The sequence below is a fragment of the Patella vulgata genome, chromosome 7 (genome assembly GCF_932274485.2).
Source record: "Patella vulgata chromosome 7, xgPatVulg1.2, whole genome shotgun sequence".
Lineage (NCBI taxonomy): Eukaryota > Metazoa > Mollusca > Gastropoda > Patellidae > Patella > Patella vulgata.
The window spans coordinates 7771619-7794394 of NC_065885.2; the positions used below are offsets into that span (position 1 = coordinate 7771619).

At 38.1% G+C, this 22776-nt stretch overlaps 2 protein-coding genes across 2 annotated transcripts; both read right to left on the reverse strand.

The window, feature by feature from the left end:
- Positions 1 to 328: 328 nt before the first annotated feature.
- Positions 329 to 5862, reverse strand: LOC126827179 (uncharacterized). Its single transcript, XM_050556416.1, has 6 exons — positions 5773 to 5862; positions 5282 to 5432; positions 3130 to 3274; positions 2755 to 2926; positions 1872 to 2062; positions 329 to 443 (listed from the first exon to the last, which is right to left on the reverse strand). Exons 3-6 carry the CDS (start codon positions 3269 to 3271, stop codon positions 382 to 384), a joined length of 567 nt encoding a protein of 188 aa, XP_050412373.1. The 5' UTR covers positions 3272 to 3274; positions 5282 to 5432; positions 5773 to 5862; the 3' UTR covers positions 329 to 381.
- A 939-nt stretch (positions 5863 to 6801) lies between these two features.
- On the reverse strand, positions 6802 to 9001 carry LOC126828102 (endoglucanase F-like). The gene is made up of 4 exons (XM_050557682.1): positions 8942 to 9001; positions 7948 to 8127; positions 7183 to 7370; positions 6802 to 6978 (listed from the first exon to the last, which is right to left on the reverse strand). Exons 1-4 carry the CDS (start codon positions 8988 to 8990, stop codon positions 6802 to 6804), a joined length of 594 nt encoding a protein of 197 aa, XP_050413639.1. The 5' UTR covers positions 8991 to 9001.
- Between the last annotated feature and the right edge of the window lie 13775 nt (positions 9002 to 22776).

The following is a 22776-nucleotide window of genomic DNA, read 5'->3' on the forward strand; positions in this document are numbered from 1 at the left end:
ATCCCAAAACATCGACCAATGTAACTGCTTAGCTCTGTTTAGCTTGAGTGGGAAATGTTAATCACTGAACATCAAGTTTAAACATTCTACCTCAATTAAAAGCGTGCATATAAAAGAACCCTTGGCAGTCGGAATTCGGTATATGAGAGTGCGCGGTAGCACCGCTGTTCGGGCAAAATGCTCCTCATTGTATTGTATTAGTCCTGTCGGAGCAGAATAGTCAAACGTTAAACCGCATTTCATTTCAATTTGTGTTAGAAGAACCAATTCATGACTATAACATAGAGCTTTATATTCTTTTTAAATTGGAAATCAAATCAGTCAATGCATACGAACACATTTTATTGAAAATAAACAAGGACTTCTGTTATCTTCGTCATTTTAACATGTATTAATCGGTGGTAAAGGAGGTAGTTCATCAGTAATACACAGATGAGCCAAACCTGGAAACAAAGATTAAAGTTACAATTTCATATTTTTAAAATGTATTAAAATAAAGCCTTAAAATAGATGGTATCTATAAACAGTCCTACCTTGTTAAAAAATAATCCTATTAATCCTATAGTTCACTATTGCCAGTTGAGAAATTGGCAAAAATGTCATTTTCAACTTTAAATTCAAGCGTTTGAAGATAGCTATTCCATTGGGAGAATAGGAAAACAAGGGAGGTAATTGTGATATTATTTCCGGTGTCAATGAATTTTAAGAGCGGGAAATAATGCCTATGATCGTATAATAGTGAGTTGACAACCTATTGAGCAAAAGACATAGAAATAATTATGTTTTGACTTTCTTTTGAAAATATGAAATTCTCGCTTTAACAACACATTTTATTTATTTATGAAGTACTAGGGACATTCCGCAAACCGAAATGGGTAAGACGCTACTTCACTAATCCGGAGGTCTGGGTTCAGATTAGTTACTCTTGTTAGTGGTGCATGACGGGTAACTGGCAAGGGACAATGACTATTCATTCGGATGAGACCAAAAACCGTACACATGTAATATTCATTGCCCGGGCAAAATTCATTCATAACACACTGTATGGCGTATGCCCGTCTTCACCATAACGGTTGATGCAGAAAAGTATGTCGTTAAACACCATTTCATTCAAATTAAAACGACAGTACCTCGTTGATAAGATATAGCAAGGTTTTTGGATTTTTGTTTAATGGGAGCCGCGTCTCGCTAGCCTGGCGGTCCCGGGTTCACTCCTATTACGGGCCGCGAAGGTTTCTCTTATTTTCTGGCGTGGTTCCAACTTGTCAGTGGTGCAATTTAAGATCAATGCTATGCAATGATACGTTTCGCGCCTGCAAATAAATATTATTTCTGTTACCGGGAGTACATTAAAGGTGGTCTGCTTCCATAAAAAGGAATACGAGTTATCTCTCTTTCTACAGCATCGTGCTGTTGTATAATTTGATACTGTATCGTGTTCCCGGTTGTAATCATAACATCTTCAGTTGTGTTCCGGATTTATCTGTTGGATTCGGTCTCAATATTTACCTGTAGGCTTTAGTCTAAAGATTTACCTGTAGGCTTTGGTCTCAAGGTTTACCTGTAGGCTTGGGTCTCAATATTTACCTGTAAGCTTTGGTCTCAATATTTACCTGTAGGCTTGGGCTCCAAGATTTACCTGTAGTTTTGGGTTTCAAGATTTACCTGTAAGCTTGGGTTCCAAGATTTACCTGTAAGCTTGGGTTTCAAGATTTACCTGTTGGGATGTTATGCAAGATTTACCTGTAGACTTGGGTATTCAAGATCCCGGGATGGTGTGGTCCGGCAAAGGTGTATAAGTTTATTTACAGTTCACCCAGGGGGAGTTGATTCTGTCCCAATCTACTGGCAATTAATATGTAATGTCCTACCTGCACAAGCAGATTGTAGTCCCGAATTGTAATCCAGAGCTACTTCATTTCTAACGTAATCACCACGGTCATCAACCCATTCATCCTTCAGATTAGGTCCACCAACCAAACCTCCCACTAACAGATGGGGATTGGGAGCTGTGCTGTTGAAGGCGTTCCAACCACAGAAGATGTTCAAATCTGGACAAGAACTGGAAAACAAAAGAGGAAGTGAAATAAAAACAAGATCATGTTAGCCTGTCAGCTACATATTAGTCCTTGAACTGCATTTAGTGATTGAGCACATTAAAAAAACACAACACAATTTCTATGGAATACAATCACTGGTTTATATACATATAGCACGATGTTTCGACAAGTATTCTATTATTGTACGTGATACTATCAACCTACACATTGTCGTGCACATAAAAGATCCCTTGACAGTTGGAATTCGATATAAGAGTAGGCCGTAGCGCCGCTATCCGGGCAAAGTTTCCCTCATAGCACACTGTATGGTTTATGTCCGTCTTCGTTTACCCAGTCGAAGCAGAAAAGTAGGACCTTAAACCCCATTTCATTTGTTTTCTAAAAGACCTGTCAGAAGAACGGTTCTGGTTGAGAGGCAAGCAGTATCGATCCGAAAAGTACGACAGGGGCTACGGAGCCCCAACAACATGTCCATCGCGTAAATGCGGTGAATATAGACTTGATCCTAGTCCATATCACGTTTTCCCCGATACTCTCCAGGGAAAACATACCTCGTTCCTTACAAAAACGAGATGGAATGACCTTGGCCAGCTTCAACTAGCACTGTGCCACCCAGACATAAATTGTTCGTCTTATGCTGAACATTGACACCGTTTTGCAAAAACACGAAACAAACTAAAGATATTCTCTTTACCTGGGTCTGTGATGAGGTTTCACGGGATATTTGGAACCAAAACCAATGACGTAACTCATTTTATAATTATTATCGCCAAGGATATAATTGATTTGACTCAAGGCCCATTGACGATTTTCTGTAGCATCAATACCCAGGTCTGCTGCCCATATGGCAGCGTATGCTGCATTCGCTGTAAACAAAGAGTTAATGACTGAAGATAAAATCTGTAGTTGATTAAAACTTTTTGACAAGATGAAAATTATTGGGCAATCGACTAGACCTATATTACCTCTTCTGTAGCTTTAATTGGTTAAAATTATTTGACAAATTTAAAACGGACGACATTGCACAGTACTGTGGGATCTTTTTAAATGGTGTCGAAATATCTCTTACCAGCATGCCGACAAGTTCCCCATTTATCAAAATACGCCATACCACACGGTGTGTACGGTGTTGAACTACCAGGCTTCCATGTCTTCAGGAAATTCTGTATTTCAACTTTATACATATCACCATGAGTTAATTCATACAGCATTAACTAGAATATAACAATCGTCGTGAGTTAATTCATACAACATCAACTAGAATATAACAATCGTCATGAGTTAATTCATACAAAATCAACTAGAATATAACAATCGTCGTGAGTTAATTCATACAACATCAACCAGAATATAACAATCGTCATGAGTTAATTCATACAACATCAACTAGAATATAACAATTGTCGTGAGTTAATTCATACAACATCAACTAGAATATAACAATCGTCATGAGTAAATTCGTACATCAACTAGAATATAACAATCGTCATGAGTTAATTCATACATCATTAACTAGAATATAACTGAAATGAAATGAAATGGGGTTTAGCGTCCTACTGTTCTGCTCCTAAACTGGGCTAATGAAGACGGGCATACGCCATACAGTGTGCTATGAGGGAAATTTTGCCCGGGCAGCGGCGCTACGGCCTACTCTTATATCGAATTCCAACTGCCAAGAGATCGTTTACGTGCACGCCAATATGTACAACGGACCTCGGGTTTTCGTCACATCCGAACGACTAGACAGCTGTCCTTGTCAGGCCCTCCGGTCCTGCATCAGGCTAGAATATAACAATCATCATATGTTAATTCATACATCAACTAGAATATAATAATCGTGTAATATTAAATACCAGTTTATTATTTGATTATGCAATAAAAATATATAGTTGACCTATCATTGCTACTAATAGATAAACAAAGTCAATACTGTATCTATACTAATCGATGTAGTTGACCTACCATTGCTACTAACAGACATGCACAAACCTACTAATAGACAGGCCTACCATTGCTACTAATAGACAAACAAAGATATAGTTGGACTACCACTGCTACTACATACTCCTTGCAGTGTTTCGTTTGATTATACCTAATCCCACTAAACACTGCTTTAACAAAAGTAAATTTCTGTTCCAAATTATGACTGGTCAATGGTCCGATTAACAACCAATAGCTAACTGAGTTACAAAAGCATTACTCTTAAAACAGAGCTCCAAATTGGACCAAATATGTTTACATAACGTTACGTCATGGCTCACGATTTTATTATACCCAATTAACCAGTGCATAGCAGAATATTGCAGAAAAACTAATTGTGTGACAAACGAGGCTATCAAATCGAAAACAATGTAAACAATACTGTTTGGAGAAGAACATACTTTCACCGTTTTTAATACCTTAAATCACTGTCCAAAGTTTTAGGGAAGACCCAGATTAAACGAAGGGCTGTCATGTTGCTGTACTTGGGAAAGATTGGATCGAACGGGGGAAGAATAGACAAACTCCCTCAAAAGCTCAAATATCAGAAGCCAATCGAGCCATGACCAGAGAGGGATTTTTTCGGGCCATTGCTTCAGGAATATGCTGCTACTGATAGACAAACAAACCTATAGTTGGACTACCACTGCTACTAATAGATATGGTTGATTCTCGCTTGTCAGTGATGCAGGACGGGGGGCCTGACAAGGACAGCTGTCTAGTCATTCGGATGAAACGAAAAACCGAGGTCCCGTGTACAAGATCATAGTCATTCAGATCGTATGAAAAACCGAGGACCCGTGTACATATTGGTATGTAGTCAAAACAAAAACTGACATTTGGAATTCGAAATAAGAGTGGGTCGTATCGCCAAGATGCGTGAAAAATGTTCTTTCATTTCAAAAGGTTTCCCCTTGTCAGTGGTGCAGGACGGAGGGCCTGGCAAGTACAGCTATCAGATTATGCAGTTCAATTACTAAATGCCATTGAAACAATTTAGTAAGCTATGATCTAATCGTCTCGTAATTGGTGTATTAATCTGGATTTCAAAAAGTTCAATGGGATCTTCCGGAGTAGGTCCCCTTGTAAGTGGTGCATTGGACAATGTATAGTTATTCAGATCGGACGATAAACCGAGGACTCGTGCGTACGTCAAAAATCAATCTTGACAGCTAGAATTCGATATACTTCAACACAAGGATCAAACATGGGACCTACAGGTTAGCGAGTCAGCGTCTTACCTGACAAGCTGCCAGACCATTACTCCAGTCTAAACCTACAGGAACATTGGTTTCATGATATAGTATAGCATCGTTTAAATACGTCTGATTACCAGTAGCCTTGAACAACCAGGCACCAGCTAAACATAGTTCATCTTTATAACCACTCGATCTATAATTAAGATCTTTATTTTTTTAAAAAAAATAGATTTCTTTATTATGAAAATGACATAAGCGGTTGTTGTTGGGTTTTTTTTCATCTATATTTTTTATTTATTTATTTATTCTTTTTAATTAATATGATTTTTTATCTAATTAAAAAATTGCGAAAATAAAGAAATACGATCTTTAAATGGAAGTAAAAGAGAGAAAAAAAACATTTTCTATTAAAAATAAAAAAATAAAATAATAATTGCCTTTTTTATATGAAAAATAACACTAATTATATAAATATTTTTTTAACATTATCTTCAACAGATATTTTGTGTTTTTAAAAAGAATAAGTTCCTTACGTATAATATTTAGAATTATATTTTCCTTTGTAGGTGACAGCAAATGTGTACAGTGATTGGGCAGCTTGGAGAAGTTGAGTAGAATAAGCTTGATCTAGAAACAAATAATATAACGTCATAAATACAATATGTATGTAGGGGAGTGAACAGAGAGAGAGAGAGAGAGAGAGGGAGAGAGAGACAGAGAGAGACAGAGAGCGAGAGAGAGGGTGTTTAACGTTAACTCGACACAAACTAGGTCATTTCGGAACTAACATAGGGTTCAATTTTATTTCAATAATTCGCTTGCACGTAGGGGTCTTTAGCTGTGGGAGGAACCCTCGAGGTTGGACAGGCGACCCTTCTACTTGTCACGTACAACCGGGCAACCGAAACCACGCCAGTTGACTCAATGACAGGCCCCATTATACAGCGCGCACACGCTAACTAATCGGTCACCGCCCCCCCCCCCCCCCCCGGCTGAGTGAATAAGACGCTGGCTCGCCAGTCTGGAGGTTAAGGGTTCGATCTCGATGTTGGCCTACAAAGTTCCCTTATCAGTGCTGCATAACGGAGGGCCTGACAAGGACAGCTGTCGAGTTGTTCGGATTGGACGAAAACACGAGACCCCGCGAATATATTGGCAGTTGGAATTCGCGCTGCCCGGGCAAAATTTCCTTCATAGCACACTGTTTGGTATATGTCCGTCTTCATTATCCCATTCGGAGCAAGACAGTAGATAAACCCAATTTCCTTTCATTTCAGTAAGTATGTATGAAGGTCCGTTAGTGCCAAACCAAATCCCTTTAAAATTAAAGATTTATTATGTTACATTAAGACATGGGGCTAGTCGTTCTTGTTATTACGAGAAACCACACCGGAAAACCTTGAGAAGGGAGGGGGGTCGGGTCGCGAACTATTTTATGTACCCATCTACACTAAAAAGGAAATATATTTTCATTCAGATATGTCATCCCTTTCAGTAATAGTAGCGGCAAAGTTAATATTTACTGATGGCCAGTTTGGAGGTTCAGCTGATTGATGTGAATTTTAGAATTGTTTTTCCCTTTTTTTTTTAAAAGCGATGGAACCGGCAGCAAAATCCGCCGCCGTTTGACCAGCTACGTCACTTCCTGGTTTAGTTGAAGAAAGAGAGAAAGCTGGTCGAGCCATGGTCATATCTTCTGGTCTACTCCAGAATTGATGATCTATATCGCCATCGCCAACCTAAAAATAATATTGTACCGAATATTGTACCAGCATTTGATCCCCACCCATCCCATATATGTAGCACAAAATAACTAATATCACAGACACGGTTAACTAGTCGCTGCTTTCATACGAACTGTAATTGGGGTTTATATATATCATTAAACCTACCCGGTGTTCAGGTCTATCAACTGGTGTAATAATTAAATAACGGTATTTTACCTCATAGTAATAAATTTGTTTTGATGGAATCCAACATTTAAGGAAATAATCTAATTCCCATTTAACCGAATCTAAGGCCATGTTGATTTGTCCTAGAGCTGTATAAGTATCATACCATCTGATTATACCATTTAATAAGACACGTACGGCTGATGAGGCGGGAAAATTAAACTTGACCAGATCCCCAGCTACAATTAAAACATATCCATATTTACATATATTATTTAAAAGATCTTTAATAATCATAAAACAAATACTGTATTTGAAACATCTTTAATAATCAAAATATACAGACTGTCAGATAATCTGTCTAAACTGAAGTTGTTGTTGTTCTTAGTGTTTAACGTCAGCTTCCACCGAAGGTGATATCCAGACAAGTTGTCGTATTTTCATTATCTTAGCGCACACACAGGGGTCTTTCCTGTAGAAACTTGAGTACCTGGAGTAAACCCATAAGGTTAAGAAGGTGTCCCTATCTCCAAGATAAATACGCTCACACCAGGGATCGAAACCACAACCGTAAGCCAGAGGTGACAGGCCAGCTATAGGTCGAAGCCCAGCACTCTAGACCACTAGGCCATCCCAAACGCACTATCATTGCTATATCATTAAGTGTAGTAAGTGCAGGGGGTTCCACAACAGACAGACAAACATAATTACAAATTCATGTTTATCGTAATTAAATTGGCGTAACTCTCTCTCTCTCTCTCTCCCTCTCTCTCTCTCTCATCACTCATCTCTCTCTCCATATATATAATTACTTACCATCATACCATCCACCAGATAAATCCTCTCCATGATCCCCCTGGTCGTTCACAGCTGAATCCCCCCGCCAGGGTATGGGGTTATTAGCAGGTAGTTTACCAGATCGTTGAGCATCGTAAAATAAGATCGATTTAGTTACAACTTCACCATAATCATACTTGGCTTTTGAACAAATACTCGCTGTAATTATATCATTAATGTTAATTTATAAACACATCATATCTTTTTGCAATTAAATGGGATTTAACAAGACTAATTAAGACAGATACAAAAGACTTGATTTTAATTTATAAATACAATAATATCTTTTTGTAATGAAATGAAATGGAGTTTAAATAGAGCTGAATACATGTCAATCGGTGGGCCATTTTGACACATTTGTCCAGACAGTGGTGTTTCCGTCATCTCTTCATTGAATACGAACTGATCACCTAACGTAAGGACATCATGGTTATCGAATACCTACAGGTTATTCAGTACCATCTAATCAGCTAACATAAGGACAGCATGGTTATTGAATACCAACTGATCAGCTAACATAAGGAGAACATGGTTATTGAATACCAACTGGTTGGCTAACATCAGCAGAACATGGTTAAATAATACCAACTGGTCAACTAAGATAAGGAGATCATGGTTAAAGGATGTCAACTGATCAGCTAACATAATTACTGAATTAACCAACTGGTCAGCTAACATATAGACCACAAGGTTATAGAATACCAACTGGTCAGCTAACATAAGGAGATCATGGTTACTGAATTAACCAACTGGTCAGCTAAGATAAGGAGAACATGGTTATAGAATACCAACTGGTCAGCTAACATAAGGACAACATGGTTATTGAATACCAACTGGTCAGCTAATATAAGGACAACATGGTTATTGAATACCAACTGTTCAGCTAACATATAAGGACAACATGGTTATAAAATTTCGTGATTTTCAAATATTTTAACTGGAGGATATATTATTTGTGAAAATAGAATCTTACCTGTAGCGGCCAGGTAAAACATGGACGTCAGGGCTATTAGAACCTTCATGTTGCTTGAAATGTTCTAGAAAATAAATTTTGTGTATATCAATCAGCAAAGTTACTGTGTATCCGGGTTGCTGATCTCTTGAAGTACCTACAAACCTTTAGAATTTAAATTTGAAACATGGTAACGCGTAAAGAAGGTCATTAATAATTCGAGAACGGCGTGGATTACAATAATGTAACTGTCAGTATAAATGTACCTAAATTTACTTTATCTAACTGATTATATACTATAGACCTACCTGTAAGCGTGGATCTTTGTTCAAATAGTCATCACAATCTGCAGATGGTGTTTTACTGTCTTATCAGATCATGGCTTTATCTATGTCGTATATATATATATATATAACACCAATGAGAGTGTCATGTGACCTCTTTGACCCAAGATTGTGTTGGAAGAGGCGTAGTTCCCCATTGTCGGGTGTCATGGTGGCTAGGTGGGTAAGACGCTAGCTCGCTAGCCCGGAGGTCGCGTGCTGGATCCCTGCATTGGCCGAGAAAGTTCATCGGGATTTTCCGGCGTGGTTTCCCCTTGTCAGTGGTGCAGGACGGAGAGCCTGGTAAGGACAGCTGTCTAGTCGCTCCGATGGGACGAAAAACCGAGGTCCCATGTATACATTGGCGTACATGTAAAAGATCCCTTGGCAGTTGGAATTCGATATAAGAGTAGGCCGAAGTGCCTCTGCCCGGACAAAATTCCCCCATGGCACACTTTATGGCGTATGTCGTCTTTATTAGCCCTGCCGGGGCAGAACAGCAGGGCGTTAAATCACATTTCATTTCATTTCATTTATTTAATATTTGATGTTTGAGTTCTGCCATGCCTCACAACCTGATCAGTCAGGATAGAAAACCATCAGAACTGTGGGCGATAGTCAGACAGCCGCTCACTTCTTAGAGAGGGTAGACATCAAGTCAGACACCACCTGGGTTGTTTAGACGACCATATGATGTAGCGCTTTCCTGAGTCTAGCCACGCAGGTTAGACTTTTACAGGAGTTGGGGTTGAGAGAAAGAGATGTTAATTTTAAGTATTGTAATGTAACCTATTCTTGTAACCTATGCATCCAGTGCTTGATATAAATGTAGAACCGAACTGGTTGATTGTTATTCCCGGTAAGACAAAGGTTTTAACAACTGTGATAGTAAGCAGAATATACACAACGTGAGTCCTAAGAAGAGATTACGAAACAAATATAACCAGAGACAATAATAGACGATCACAAGGCTATTAAAATATGTAGTAGAAATGCGTCACACGTTGGACATGGGGAGTTATTCTACTGTACTTTCCACATCTTATTTTACAAAATACTACTGTAGATCTGCTTTCATATCGTGTTTGAAAAGTTGCCGTTGACATACTCTTAAAGGAGCTAAATCGTTAATATTAAGGACCTACAAATTGACACAAATGGGTCGCAACGTATATAATAATGTAATATGAATGTAAAAAAAACTGATTTACATTCAATCGTTTCCGTTTTTACTCTAATTTCAAAACAGTTATGTTCGGCGAAATACGCCAGAAGTCTCAATCAAATGGCAATCTCTAACGTCTGGCTATTCCAGTCTGAACCGATAGTATTTATTGCACATGCTCTCCAGAGAAGAATATGTGGTCACCGTTTGACATGACTTGTGGAATTATGTCTAACGTCGTTCTTCCGAGTCTCTTGTTTACAAATTGCGCTGAAACGCATTATGATACACGATTCGTGTACCAATAGTAAAACGTTTATTTTGTCTTAAATATTGGATATCAGAGGCCCATCTTTTCCCGGTAAGATCACAACACCGATGTTGATTAAAATTGACAAATAATTCGTGTTTTCATTGTCGAAGATTTTGGATGATATTGAGTTAGAGACTTAGCTACTTTAATTAAAACTTTTTATTTTGTCCGGTATATGTTTATTACAGATTAGTTGTAAATTACATATCTGTGTTTGGTAAATAATGACTATGTATTATTTATTATGAATCTATTTGAGTTTTCGGAAAGTATTTAAGTTATGCTTTGTTTGATAAAGTGAATATACCTACGCTGATTACCTTACTTTTTAACTTAAACCTGTATTTCGGTCGTATAATAGCTGACATGATAATATTGATTGTTTTATTAAAATAAAATACCAAAGAAGATCTAACATACAGGCATGTTAATTCTAGGGGCGTTGACCACGATGAGATGTGTTTTGTTAATGTTATCGATCGCTTTCAGTCCGTATATAAAGTTATAGGAAATATATTAAAATCATCAGCATATTTATTCTTGTGTAAATGTTATCATACAAGAAGAAACATGACCCCGAATTTGAATTTGTTCTTAATTATGTATCCTCTAGTTTGTATTCACGTATTCAAACCCAACTTTAAAATGTCAATGTGCGTCTTAAATCTGTACGTAACTTGATCAGCTATTGCATATTTAATCATTCAGATTGGTTAAAATAGCCTGTCATTATTTACTTAATACTCTAATTGTTCCAGGAAACTTTTCTTGAATAAACATACTTCCGAACATTATTTCTTAAATGGGACATCAAATTAAAATTCAAAAATGCATATTTACACATAAATACCAATATAAATAGACCTTTTTTGTCTACGGATGTACAGAAAATATAAATACACTGGTCTACAAAAACTGAAATAAATTTAAATGCATGTATTTAAACCAAATTGTACTGCACACATATAGCACACGGGAATGTCCGATCCAAAACTGAGCTGCGTTGCGCATGCTCGGAGACTTGAGATTCAATGGAATCATGGAGCAGATTTCGTCATATAGCAAATCACGATTTACACGTACACAAAGCAGTCTGTTTTAACGGACATCCAAATGGATATATCTCGGGAAACACAGCACACAGGTACAGTTTCTTGATAGTTTGTGATAAAGGATCATCTAGGGTTGTTGTTTATATAGATATAGCACCCTACTTTAAGCCTTACTCACGTTGCTGCGGAAGTTCTGTATAACAGCCCGTCTTCATCAGCCCAATCGGGGTAGAACAAAAGGACGTTAAACCCCATTTCATTTCATTTCGGTGTAACAGAATTAAATGGCGGCCACTACGGCTTTACTGTCTAGGTAGAAACCACAGTTAATTTTTCGTTTTACGCACTGTTAAATCCTTGGAGCATTTAATTTGATTGGCACCTTCGGTCGGTCGTGACGTATTCGCAAGCAGATATCCAACGGCAGCTCAGATAAGGGGTTGCTAATTAAAATATCGTTTTTTCTACCAAATTGATTAACTCAAATCTAACAATGTATTTCTGTGTTTATACTAAGTTTAAAAAAAAATTCAAAATGCAAGGTTTAATATTTGTTCAATTAAATTCTTCGTGCATTTTGATTGGATAATAGTTCCAACTATCGTCTTGTATTAAACCATTGGATACACCTTTCAACATCTGACAGTTATCGGCCGTAGTACCACCAGGCGTCACTTTATAGTTTACTCCCCAGCAGTCAACATCTGACGCACATTTTACTAGGCAACCAGCACGTGAATCAGTGACGTATTCTTCTGATGGTAGGGAGAACTTCCGCCCGTGTTGTAGTGCTGTATGCGTTGTTTGTCGGGAGACTGTGGATAACAACAAATACACATTATGAACGAGAGAGAGAGAGAGAGAGAGAGAGAGAGAGATATTAACGTCCACCCAATACAAACCAGGTTATTCGTGACTAACATACGATTCAATTTTATTTCAATAAATCGCTTGCGCGTAGGGGTCTTTAGCAGAGGGAGGAAACCGGACCAGATGAAAACCCACGAGGTTGGACAGGCGACCCTATCACGTACAACCAGGGAATGAATCGAAACCACGCCAGTTGACTTAATGACAGACCTTATGATACAACGCGCACGCGCTAACCATTCATCCACCCAACTCCCAAATTCTTAACGGTTTATATTTCTCGACTCTGAGTTTATGAAAGATCATCGGTTGAAGAAAGAAAATCGGAAACGAAAAAAAACGAGTCACAACAAATTGAACGAATCAAGCATCAATTGAACTATCAACTCTCCGATTAAATGAAATGAAATGAAATGAAATGCGGTTTAACGTCCTACTGTTTTGCTCTGAACTGGGCTAATGAAGACGGGCCGATTAAATGATGCGTTCGAAATTAGTATAGACTGTCGGACTCTGATAGCAAATACAATTTAATACAAATCTTGAAATCTGTAATAACAAAGTTTTCTTATCACACTTTTGTTATGAATATTTCCTCGTATCAGGCCATTCTATTCTTTAATCGTAGACTTAAAAACAATGACGCTTACTTCGACATGGAACGGGTTCATTGGCATCACCGCAGCATATCTTCTTACCGCTTGTAAATCCTGAAAATACAAGAATTGTGAATAAGTTATATCCTAGTACATGTGTAAGAAATTAATTATTGAACGAGCATAGCTGACCTACCTGTCTAAAGAACCCCCCCCCCCCCGCCCCGCCCCGCCCCGCCCCGCCATCCCCCTAACACACACCCTCACTAAACACGCGTTCACCATACCTCGTCAAACACTATAAATTTTATTACCTCGTACACACTTTTAAAGCAGTATGGGGTGGGGGGAGGTAGTCGATTGGTTACCGTGTGCGTGTTCGACCAGGCCTGTCATTGAATCAGGTGGTTTCGATTTCCCGGTTGTAGGTGATAAGGAGTAGGGTCGCCTGTGGGTTTTCTGCGGGTCCTCCGGTCCCCCCCCCACACTGCTAAAGACGACTACGCACAAGCGAATTATTGAAATAAAATTGAACCATATGTTAGTCCCGAAATGATGTAGTTTGTATCGAGTGGACGTTCAACCCCATTTCGCTCTCAACCGCCCCCTAAATCAAAACCTAGCTACCAATTTTTCTTGCGCTTGTTTATAATACAGAATGTCCCAATAAAATGTTACCCTAACCCTATATACCGTGGTTACGTCTTCCAGAAAATAAATGTAACCAATTTTAAAGACACATACCCACAAAAGTATTTATAGGGTATAGTTATTCCAAATAAAAGTATGACGGTTTGGGTATATAGATGCCCAATCTTACTAGTAACATTTCCTGAAAACCACCCATCGGGTATGCAGAAGACAACAATGCATATACTAGGCACATACGTAAACGACAGTCGGAAAAGGAATGAATACTCAAATCACGTGACAAACACGGATGCCTAAAAATAGATAAGATCAGTTCTCTTTCAATTAAAATGTTTTGATGGGGATTCAGATCGCGATGGCAGATTAGTGAATTAAGTCGAGTGGGTGGAATTAGTTAATGAAGCCGGGGTGAACGAATTACATAAAATAAATTTTAAAAAAATTCATTTCTGGGAATGCGACGTCATTTTAGTCTTTCTGCTCATATTCTAGTCTACGTTTCTATGGATTGTTTATTGACGGAAAGTTACGACTACCCGCGAAAAACGGCGGAAATTCCTATTGTTTATTGCAGGTATTATTAACATTGGGGTTCGTGGTATATTTATGGAAAGGATATGTTGACATAAATACTGACATTATTTAAAAAAAATTATGGCGCTTTTCCGGTTTCAGTTGTATGTTCTTTAATATTACATTTCCGCTTTACGTATTTTATTATTACGCTTCCGTTTTATTTTGTTTTATTAATATAACGTTTCCAGTTTATGTTTTTTTTATTATTACGTTTCCGTTTGTTTCCGTTTGATGTTTTTTTTTATTATTACGTTTCCGTTTGTTTCCGTTCTGTGTGTTTTCATTTGATGATGTAAAGTAAAGATAAATCATTGGACTAACATAATATTACAGACTTATTGAATACCAGTAATATTAGTTAGAATGTGCCAAGGATAAACGATCCTTAAATCAACAAGATAAATATTTATACTTCGATTTCTCGAGTTCAGTTCAAACAAGTGACAGAACATGACCTAGAAATTATATAAACAGATAATACTCTTTACTTATAAATAGAAAAAAATTACAATCGACAAATAATATATCAACATGTTTCTATAGCAAAGCCGGCACAATATTTGCTAGCATTCAATTTGTGACCTTCTCAAATAAAAAGTATTCCTGGATGTTCTAGAAGGAAAGTATGTCTCCACCCTCTCCTACATAACACTCGTGAATTTCATAAACCGCAGATCCGACAGGCCAGTGGTTTACAATAATTCTGCTAGTTTAGACCACCATCAGATTCAACAGCACAGATGGTTAAATACATAAAATACAACACCTATTTGTTAACACTCCGAACCCCTCAAGCAAGAAGTGATATAAAATGTAAGTGGGTTTACCTTTAGGTACAGAACAATCTTCGTCAAGGAAACCATCTCCATCATCATCTAAAAAATATAATATATTTATTAAATTTTCCCGGGTATAAAACTCAAGCCATTTCCACCATATTTCCCGACAAATCGGCTATAAGACCATGTATTATTATACTGGACGCTGTCTATACGTCACGGGAACCAGTTTCTGACTATATGTCACGGAATCTAATTGCTAACTATATGTCACAGAAACTAGCTGCTAACTATATGTCACGGAAACTAGCTGCTAACTATATGTCACGTAAAATAGCTGCTAACTATAGGTCACGAAAACTAGCTGATATCTATATGTCACGGAAACTAGCTGCTATTTATATGTCACGTAAAATAGCTGCTAACTATAGGTCACGAAAACTAGCTGATATCTATATGTCACAGACACTAGCTGCTAACTGTATGTCATGGATACTAGCTGCTAACTATAGGTCACGGAAACTAGCTGCTAACTATAGGTCACGGAAACAAGCTGCTAACTGTATGTCACGGAAACTAGCTGTTAATTATATGCCATATACATTCGCTGCTAACTATATTACACGGAAACTAGCTGCTAACTATATGACACAGAAACTCGCTGCTAACTACACGTCACAGAAACTTGCTGCTAACTATAGGTCAAGGAAACTGGACGTTAACCATACGTCACGTAAACTGTGCACTAACTATAGGTCACGGAAACTAACTGTTGAATATAGGTCACATAAACTAACTGCTAACTATAGGTCACACTAACTAGACGCTGAATATAGGTCAAGGAAACAAGATATGTGTTACATGTGCAGGTCATTCAATATTATTGCACCATGTACATGACAATAAAATACAATAGTCATGGTTCATACACTGTATATCAATATAATGAATGGCCTCCATAGACAGTCTACAGGCGTAGGTCATTCAGTACATTGACACCCATGACAGAGAGATAGATAGATAGATAGAGAGAGAGAGAGAGAGAGAGGGAGAGAGAGATAGGATAACGTCCACTCGACACAAGCTAGGTCATTTCGGGACTCAATCATGGTTCAATTTTATTTCAATAATTGACTTGTGTGTAGGGGTCTTTAGCAGTGGGAGGAACTTGAGAAAACCCACAAGGCTGGACAGGCGACCCTTCTCCTTGTCACGTACAACCGAGGAATCGAAACCACGCCAGTTGACTCAGCGCGCACGTACTAACCATTCGGCCATCCAACCCCCCGATCGGACATTCAATATAGGGGCGGATCCAGGAATTTTGCAGGGGGGGGGGTGTCATGTTCCTGTGACAATGTATCCCCCCCCCCCCCGCCTCCTGCATGGTCTCTATCGTCATTTTGGCGTATATACATACACATTGAGCTTTTTAAACAGAGAAATCCAACACCTCGTTTGACGTCAATTTTTATTATGAATTAATACAATGACATTGTGATCCAATTTCCTGGATGCAAAGCATTAATTGTGATATCACATAATGTCTATATCATTATCTCGTGCTTTGAGTGCCCATCCTGTCCCAAATCTGACGATAAAGGATAAAGCACACAGCCGAGAAACCTTTCTCATAAAAAGTGTTGATTTACAAATAAAATTATGTAGCTGAGCAGGGAGGGGGGGGGGGTCGACCCCCCCCCCCCCCCCCTCTGGATCCGCCCCTGAATATTGACATCCATGACAAATCTAAAGAAACATATTGCATTTTCTTCATGTGTAAACTGTTAAATAATTTCATTCACCACGATATTATAAATTATTGATACCTGTCTTGTTTACGGCTAGGGTAACATTTATTCAGGCTTGTTTAAAGGAGCTATATCGCTAATATTTTGGACCTAGAAATTGACCCAATGGGTCGCAACGCATATAATAATGTAATCTGATTGTATATGAACTGATTTACATTCAAATCAGTTAGGTTCAGCGAAATACGGCATGAGTCTCAACCGAATAGAAATTTCTAGCGTTTGGTTATTCCAGTCTATTGCGCATGATCTCCAGATAAGTTATGGAGTCGCCGTATGACATGAGTTGTGGAATATGTCTAGCCTCGCTCTTTCTGGTTACTTGTTACAAATGACGATGAAACCCACTATGGTACACGATTGGTGTACCAATGGTAAAATGTTTATTTTGTCTTAAATATTGGATATCAGAAGCCAACCTTTTCCGGGTAAGATAACAACATCAATGTTGATTTGAATTGACAAATAATTCGTGTTTTTAACGTGTAAGACTTTGGATGATACTGAGTTAGAGACTTAGCTACTTTAACTTTATGTAGATGTTGTGAAACCTGCGTGTTTTCTGAAATGTACGGTACACGTAATTGTGTTTATTCCGTAATCCACACAACAAGTTCTTTAAGACTACTGAATTTGAGCTGTATATCTTCACTAGAAAGGTAAAAACAAGATATCTGAACCTCGAGTAAGCTATTCATACATATTTTGTTTCAAAAGCTTATCGGTAACTCCTGGAACTCAAATGCCCGTATCTCAGTCAATTGTCAAGCTACAGACCACAAAGTTTGCACAGTTTCTAGTTTTTACATGTACAATAACACTTGTTTATATGCCCTCTAGAGCTTTTAGTTTTTATCCGATTTTAAAAATGTCATCATTACACCCTGATAATAGTTGAGTTTGAATTTCGTGAAAGTGAAAATCCGACCGAAGCTGCCCAACAAAATGGCCACTCCTCATACGCAAATAATGTAAAAATATGGTATATCAAGGTTGTGGACCCTCTAGAGGTCACAATTTTGATCCGATATTGATGAAACTTTAAATTAATGTTTACATCGCAAAGATCTCGGATGCTGTCGATATTTGCGCATACCGGTGTGTACCTTCCTGGAGTGGGTCCCAGATTGTACGAAAAAATCGCGATTATAGCTTGTGCACCCTCTAGGGTCACAGTTTTTATCTGATTTTCAAAATCGTTTAAATATATCAAATTTACGCCCTGATTGCGATGTTTACGTTTACCGGGATGCTCGATTGTTAGAACAAAGTCGCGGAAACATTTCCAGGAATATTAATAATTATGTAAACGTTTGAGTGATAAAAGACGCGGATACATGATTTTTGAGAATAGCGAGAACAAACCTAAACCAACGTATTGCTGATTTTCAGAGGAAAACAGCACGACGAAATGGTCACCAAATTGCTACATGTTACATTAAAACAGTTTGTAAATATTCTTATGTACATCTCATTCTCTATTTTAGTCTGACTGATGTCTGGACAAGAGGGGTGTCAACACTTAAATTTAGCATAGGTAATTTATAAAGTAAAAGGTAAAAACAAACAATTATGTTGATATAAATGATTTGTGTGATATTAGGGTTGCGTTTCCATTTTAATATTATTGACATGACTCCAAGTATATACGAAATTTATCTGGCTAAGGCACTGTGAATTGTCGGATTTGACATTTAAGATTACTGAATGATATATTTTTTTTTTATTTTTTTGGGGTTCTACTCCATGTTGGTGTCCAAGAAGACCTGAAGTACTATTGTAATTGTCAACGGATTCATGTGCATTTATTTTTTTTACAGCTAAATATTTTATTTCCTGGTTGGAAATTAAAGAATAGTATCTGGCATAGTTTTAATTATCAACCTACCAAACATTGAAGGTTGGCAATAAATGAAATAAAACGTTGTACGTTTCTAAATCAGTCAATTCAAAATCCATGTATGAATAATTGACACATAGACTTTCAATGGAACGCTTTGTGTCTGATCACGCCTTCGGGCGTGGTTTCCCCTTGTCAGTGATGCAGGAAAGAGGGCCTGACAAGAACAGCTGTCTAGTCGTTCGGATGGGACGAAAAACCGAGATCCCATGTACAAGTTGACGTGCACGTAAAAGATCCCTTGACATTTGGAATTCGATATAAGAGTAGGCCGTAGTGCCGCTGTCCGGTCAAAATTTCCCATATAGCACACTGTATGGCGTATGCCCGTCTTTGTTAACCCAGTATAGGAGCAGAACAGTAGGACGTTAAACTCCATTTCATTTCATTTCACTGATCACGCCGTTAATAGAAAGTTTGTTAATCACAATTAGCTACATTAAATGAAGGTATAGCCACTCATTAACTCAAAAATAGATTAAAACAATAATCAAACAAAAAAGAATTGAACTGAAGAAAGAGGCGGTGATAAATATGTGAATTAAAAAAAGTGTTTGCAAATATTTTGATATTCTCTGTTAAAATCACGTAGACATGAAAAAGAACATCCGGCGTGAAAAGTGTGCACTTGATTTTAGGTGTTAAAAGGGGAAATGGATTATTTAAATTAAAGTCTATAAAACTCCATAAACACTATCAGCAGATATCAATATAGACTTCCGTTAACATGAATTTCTTTTCATCCGCTGAATAACACGTTGTTTCAGATTAGACCAGTTTTTTGCGTAGATTCCGAATCTGGATGGTGATCAGGCGTTTGAGGGGGCGTTTTCGAGATATAGGGGTCAAATGTCTACATTGGGGGGGGGGGGGGGTGATGTCATTTTGTTGGTATAATATATTAATAAAACATAAATTTCTAGAACTGCCCATCTATAAATAAGTGTTTATGATGCCCCTGGGAAACTGTTTTGATTTATGGGGAGGTGGGGTGGGGGTAGCAGGTGTGCGCGTGTGGAGGGGTGGGGTGGGGATAAAATTGGCGGGCAAATGAGTTCACGTTGATTTAAATGATAATTTTCTAAGAGCTTGATGAAACATCTCTAAATATGTTTATAAGATTCCTATTGTATGGGGGTTGACGCCGGGGTGAGTGCCCGTGGGGCGGGGGGGGGGGGGCGATGCGGGTGATGGCGGGTGGCAACATGTATTTTTGTGGACAGAAATCATTTCGTTAGCGTTTTCGTTCGAAATATTAAATTATAATGGTACTTTTCAAACGCCTGATCACCACCCAGATTCGGAATCTACGCAAAAAACTGGTCTAGGAAAACTTGGTCTCATAAATTCACAGCTCGGGTGGCGATTCCCCCCCCCCTTCAGCCACCGGACTATACGTGACTCATTACTACGCCTACTATATCAGTAACCTTATGTTCGAGGGTATTAATATCGAAATATGGTCAAATAGTCTTCTGTTACAGATATCAGTTTTAAAATGATTGACTTATTATGATCTGTCTGCCATAGACAGAATCCTTATAAGGTAGCCCATATCTTTTCTTTAAGTTCAGAAATTAGTCCTAAACTCTGACAGGAGGTGATTCTTTGAAATCTTAAGGAAAATGAACAGTTCCCATAAAATAAAATTAAATGGGGTTTAACTCTTTACTGTTCTGCACCGACTAGAATAATGAAGACCGACATACGCCATACCGTGTGCCTCTAAGTGTACGTCACCGAATCATAGGATCATAATATCAGAGGAGGATCCAAATAACAGGAACACAGGACCATGATCAATGTTCAGGAACACGTTTCTGTGTTAATTCGGGGCCGGTAGCCTGCGTATTGATCAAACATATCTTTGATAGTCAGACATTGATCACTTACTGTTTATCTTTTAGACACAAATGATATATACAAATATATACAAATACTTTCTGTATCTATAAATGAAATCGGGTTTAACGTCCTACTGTTCTACTCCGACTAGGTTAATAGTGTGCCATGAGGGAAATTTTGCCCGAACAGCGGCGCTACGGCTTACTCTTATATCGAATTCCAACTGCCAAGGGATATTTTATGTGTACGCCAATTTGTACACGGAAGGACTGGAAAGTTGTCCTAGTCTGGACCTCCATCCTGCAGCACTGACAAGGGGAAACAACGCTGGAAAATTCCGATGAACTTTCTCGGTCAACACGGGGAGCAAACCCGCGACCTTAAGGTCCATGGTCTTACTCACTACACGTGTCTTACCAGGTTTTTTCTGAAGTCTTTCTTCCCCAGCATAACCGAAGTCGAGGACTTTATCTTGCTTATAAACCGTCTATGTTTACATACAATGTACGCAAGGTGAGAATATCCCAGAATTTCCACAAGAAAAACCTTATATCACGTTTTCTTATGGAAAAAAAACCTACCCTGGAAGAATAACCCGTTACAGGTTTAAAGAAAAACTTTCAGAAGAATAACCCCAAATTTCCCTTTGTATATCCATAACCTCCCCCTACTTTCAGACCGCAAGTTATTTCGGGCATAGAATATACCCCAAAGATCAAAGAGATTTACAGTTCCAGGTTTATAAAGAAGGAGTAACCATACTACGCTTCGTGGGGGGGGGGATGGCTGAATGGTTAGCACGTGTCTGCTGTATCATAAAGTCTATCATTGAGTCAAATGGCGTGGTTTCGAATCCCCGGTTGTACGTGACAAGGAGTAGGGTCGCCTGTCCAACCTAGTGGGTTTTCTCCTGGTCCTTCGGTTTCCTCCCTACGCGCAAGCGAATTATGGAAATAAAATTGAACCATAAGTTAGTCCCGAAATAACCTAGTTTGTGTCGAGTGGACGTTAAACCCCATTTTTCTCTCTCTCTCTCTATGCTTCGTGTACGACGCGAACTTGCTGTTGACGGGAGCAATGGTTTGGACGTACTGGCATTTACGGGGTTTAAGGTTCAACATAGATATGGCGATGAGGGAGGGGGTGTTATTGTGGAAAAGGCCTTGGATTTGTTGTGAAAATATATCAGAGCCCACCACTATTTGAAAGTTGGGAAATTCCCAAATGAATGTCAAGAATTGATTGAGGATGTTAACCGGGTTTAACATTATTTTACCATCATAATTTTAACAATATTTAATTTCAAGTACGACACGAGTATATACAATACTGATATAAAGGATTTAATATTACCATCTTAATAACATAATTAATTACAAGCTAGTTTCATTTCATATCTTAATAAAAAAAATATAATTTATCGCATAACAACGTCATTGTTTGTGTTTGTATGGTGACTGGTTGATAAGCAATCGTACTATAATTTCTATGAACAATTACAGCGATAGATTATAGTCACGTCAGTTGATATAGACATTCATATATTTCAAACCTTGATCGACTATGATCTATTTTTTAATCTAAGGAGGCGTTTTAAACATTGACTATATAAAAAGTGATTATCGGTCATGAATTTGGCGCTTGCATTCCCCTTCATACCAATGCCCTTGTATTGCTTACACATGATTAGAAAGCCGTTACCTTATTTAACCGTCCGATCACTTCGCAATTTAGGTTCGAAAATTCAAAATAACAAAAAGATTATTCCAAGGTCAAGATTTAAGAAATAGTTCTTTACCCCTACCCCCTACCCACCTCACCTCACCTCACCTCACTGAATACGCCCTTCACGCTGTGGCGAATTTGGCGCTGTAAATAAGCCTCACAAAATATTTCATTCATTTATCAGAAAACAATCTTCCAAATTGTCTTCTACTTTCATATTAGGTTATTTCAATGGTTTCCTGGATTTTAA

Coding starts and splice junctions, on each gene's coding strand:
- LOC126827179 (XM_050556416.1), bottom strand. CDS start 3,271: ATGCTGTATGAATTAACTCATGGTGATATGTATAAAGTTGAAATACAG. Junction 2,063..2,754: donor AAACCTCATCACAGACCCAG/GTAAAGAGAATA, acceptor TTTGTTTTCCAG/TTCTTGTCCAGATTTGAACA. Junction 444..1,871: donor ACTACAATCTGCTTGTGCAG/GTAGGACATTAC, acceptor CTTTGTTTCCAG/GTTTGGCTCATCTGTGTATT.
- LOC126828102 (XM_050557682.1), bottom strand. CDS start 8,990: ATGAAGGTTCTAATAGCCCTGACGTCCATGTTTTACCTGGCCGCTACA. Junction 8,128..8,941: donor GTTTTACCTGGCCGCTACAG/GTAAGATTCTAT, acceptor ATATAATTACAG/CGAGTATTTGTTCAAAAGCC. Junction 7,371..7,947: donor ATCTGGTGGATGGTATGATG/GTAAGTAATTAT, acceptor TTTTAATTGTAG/CTGGGGATCTGGTCAAGTTT.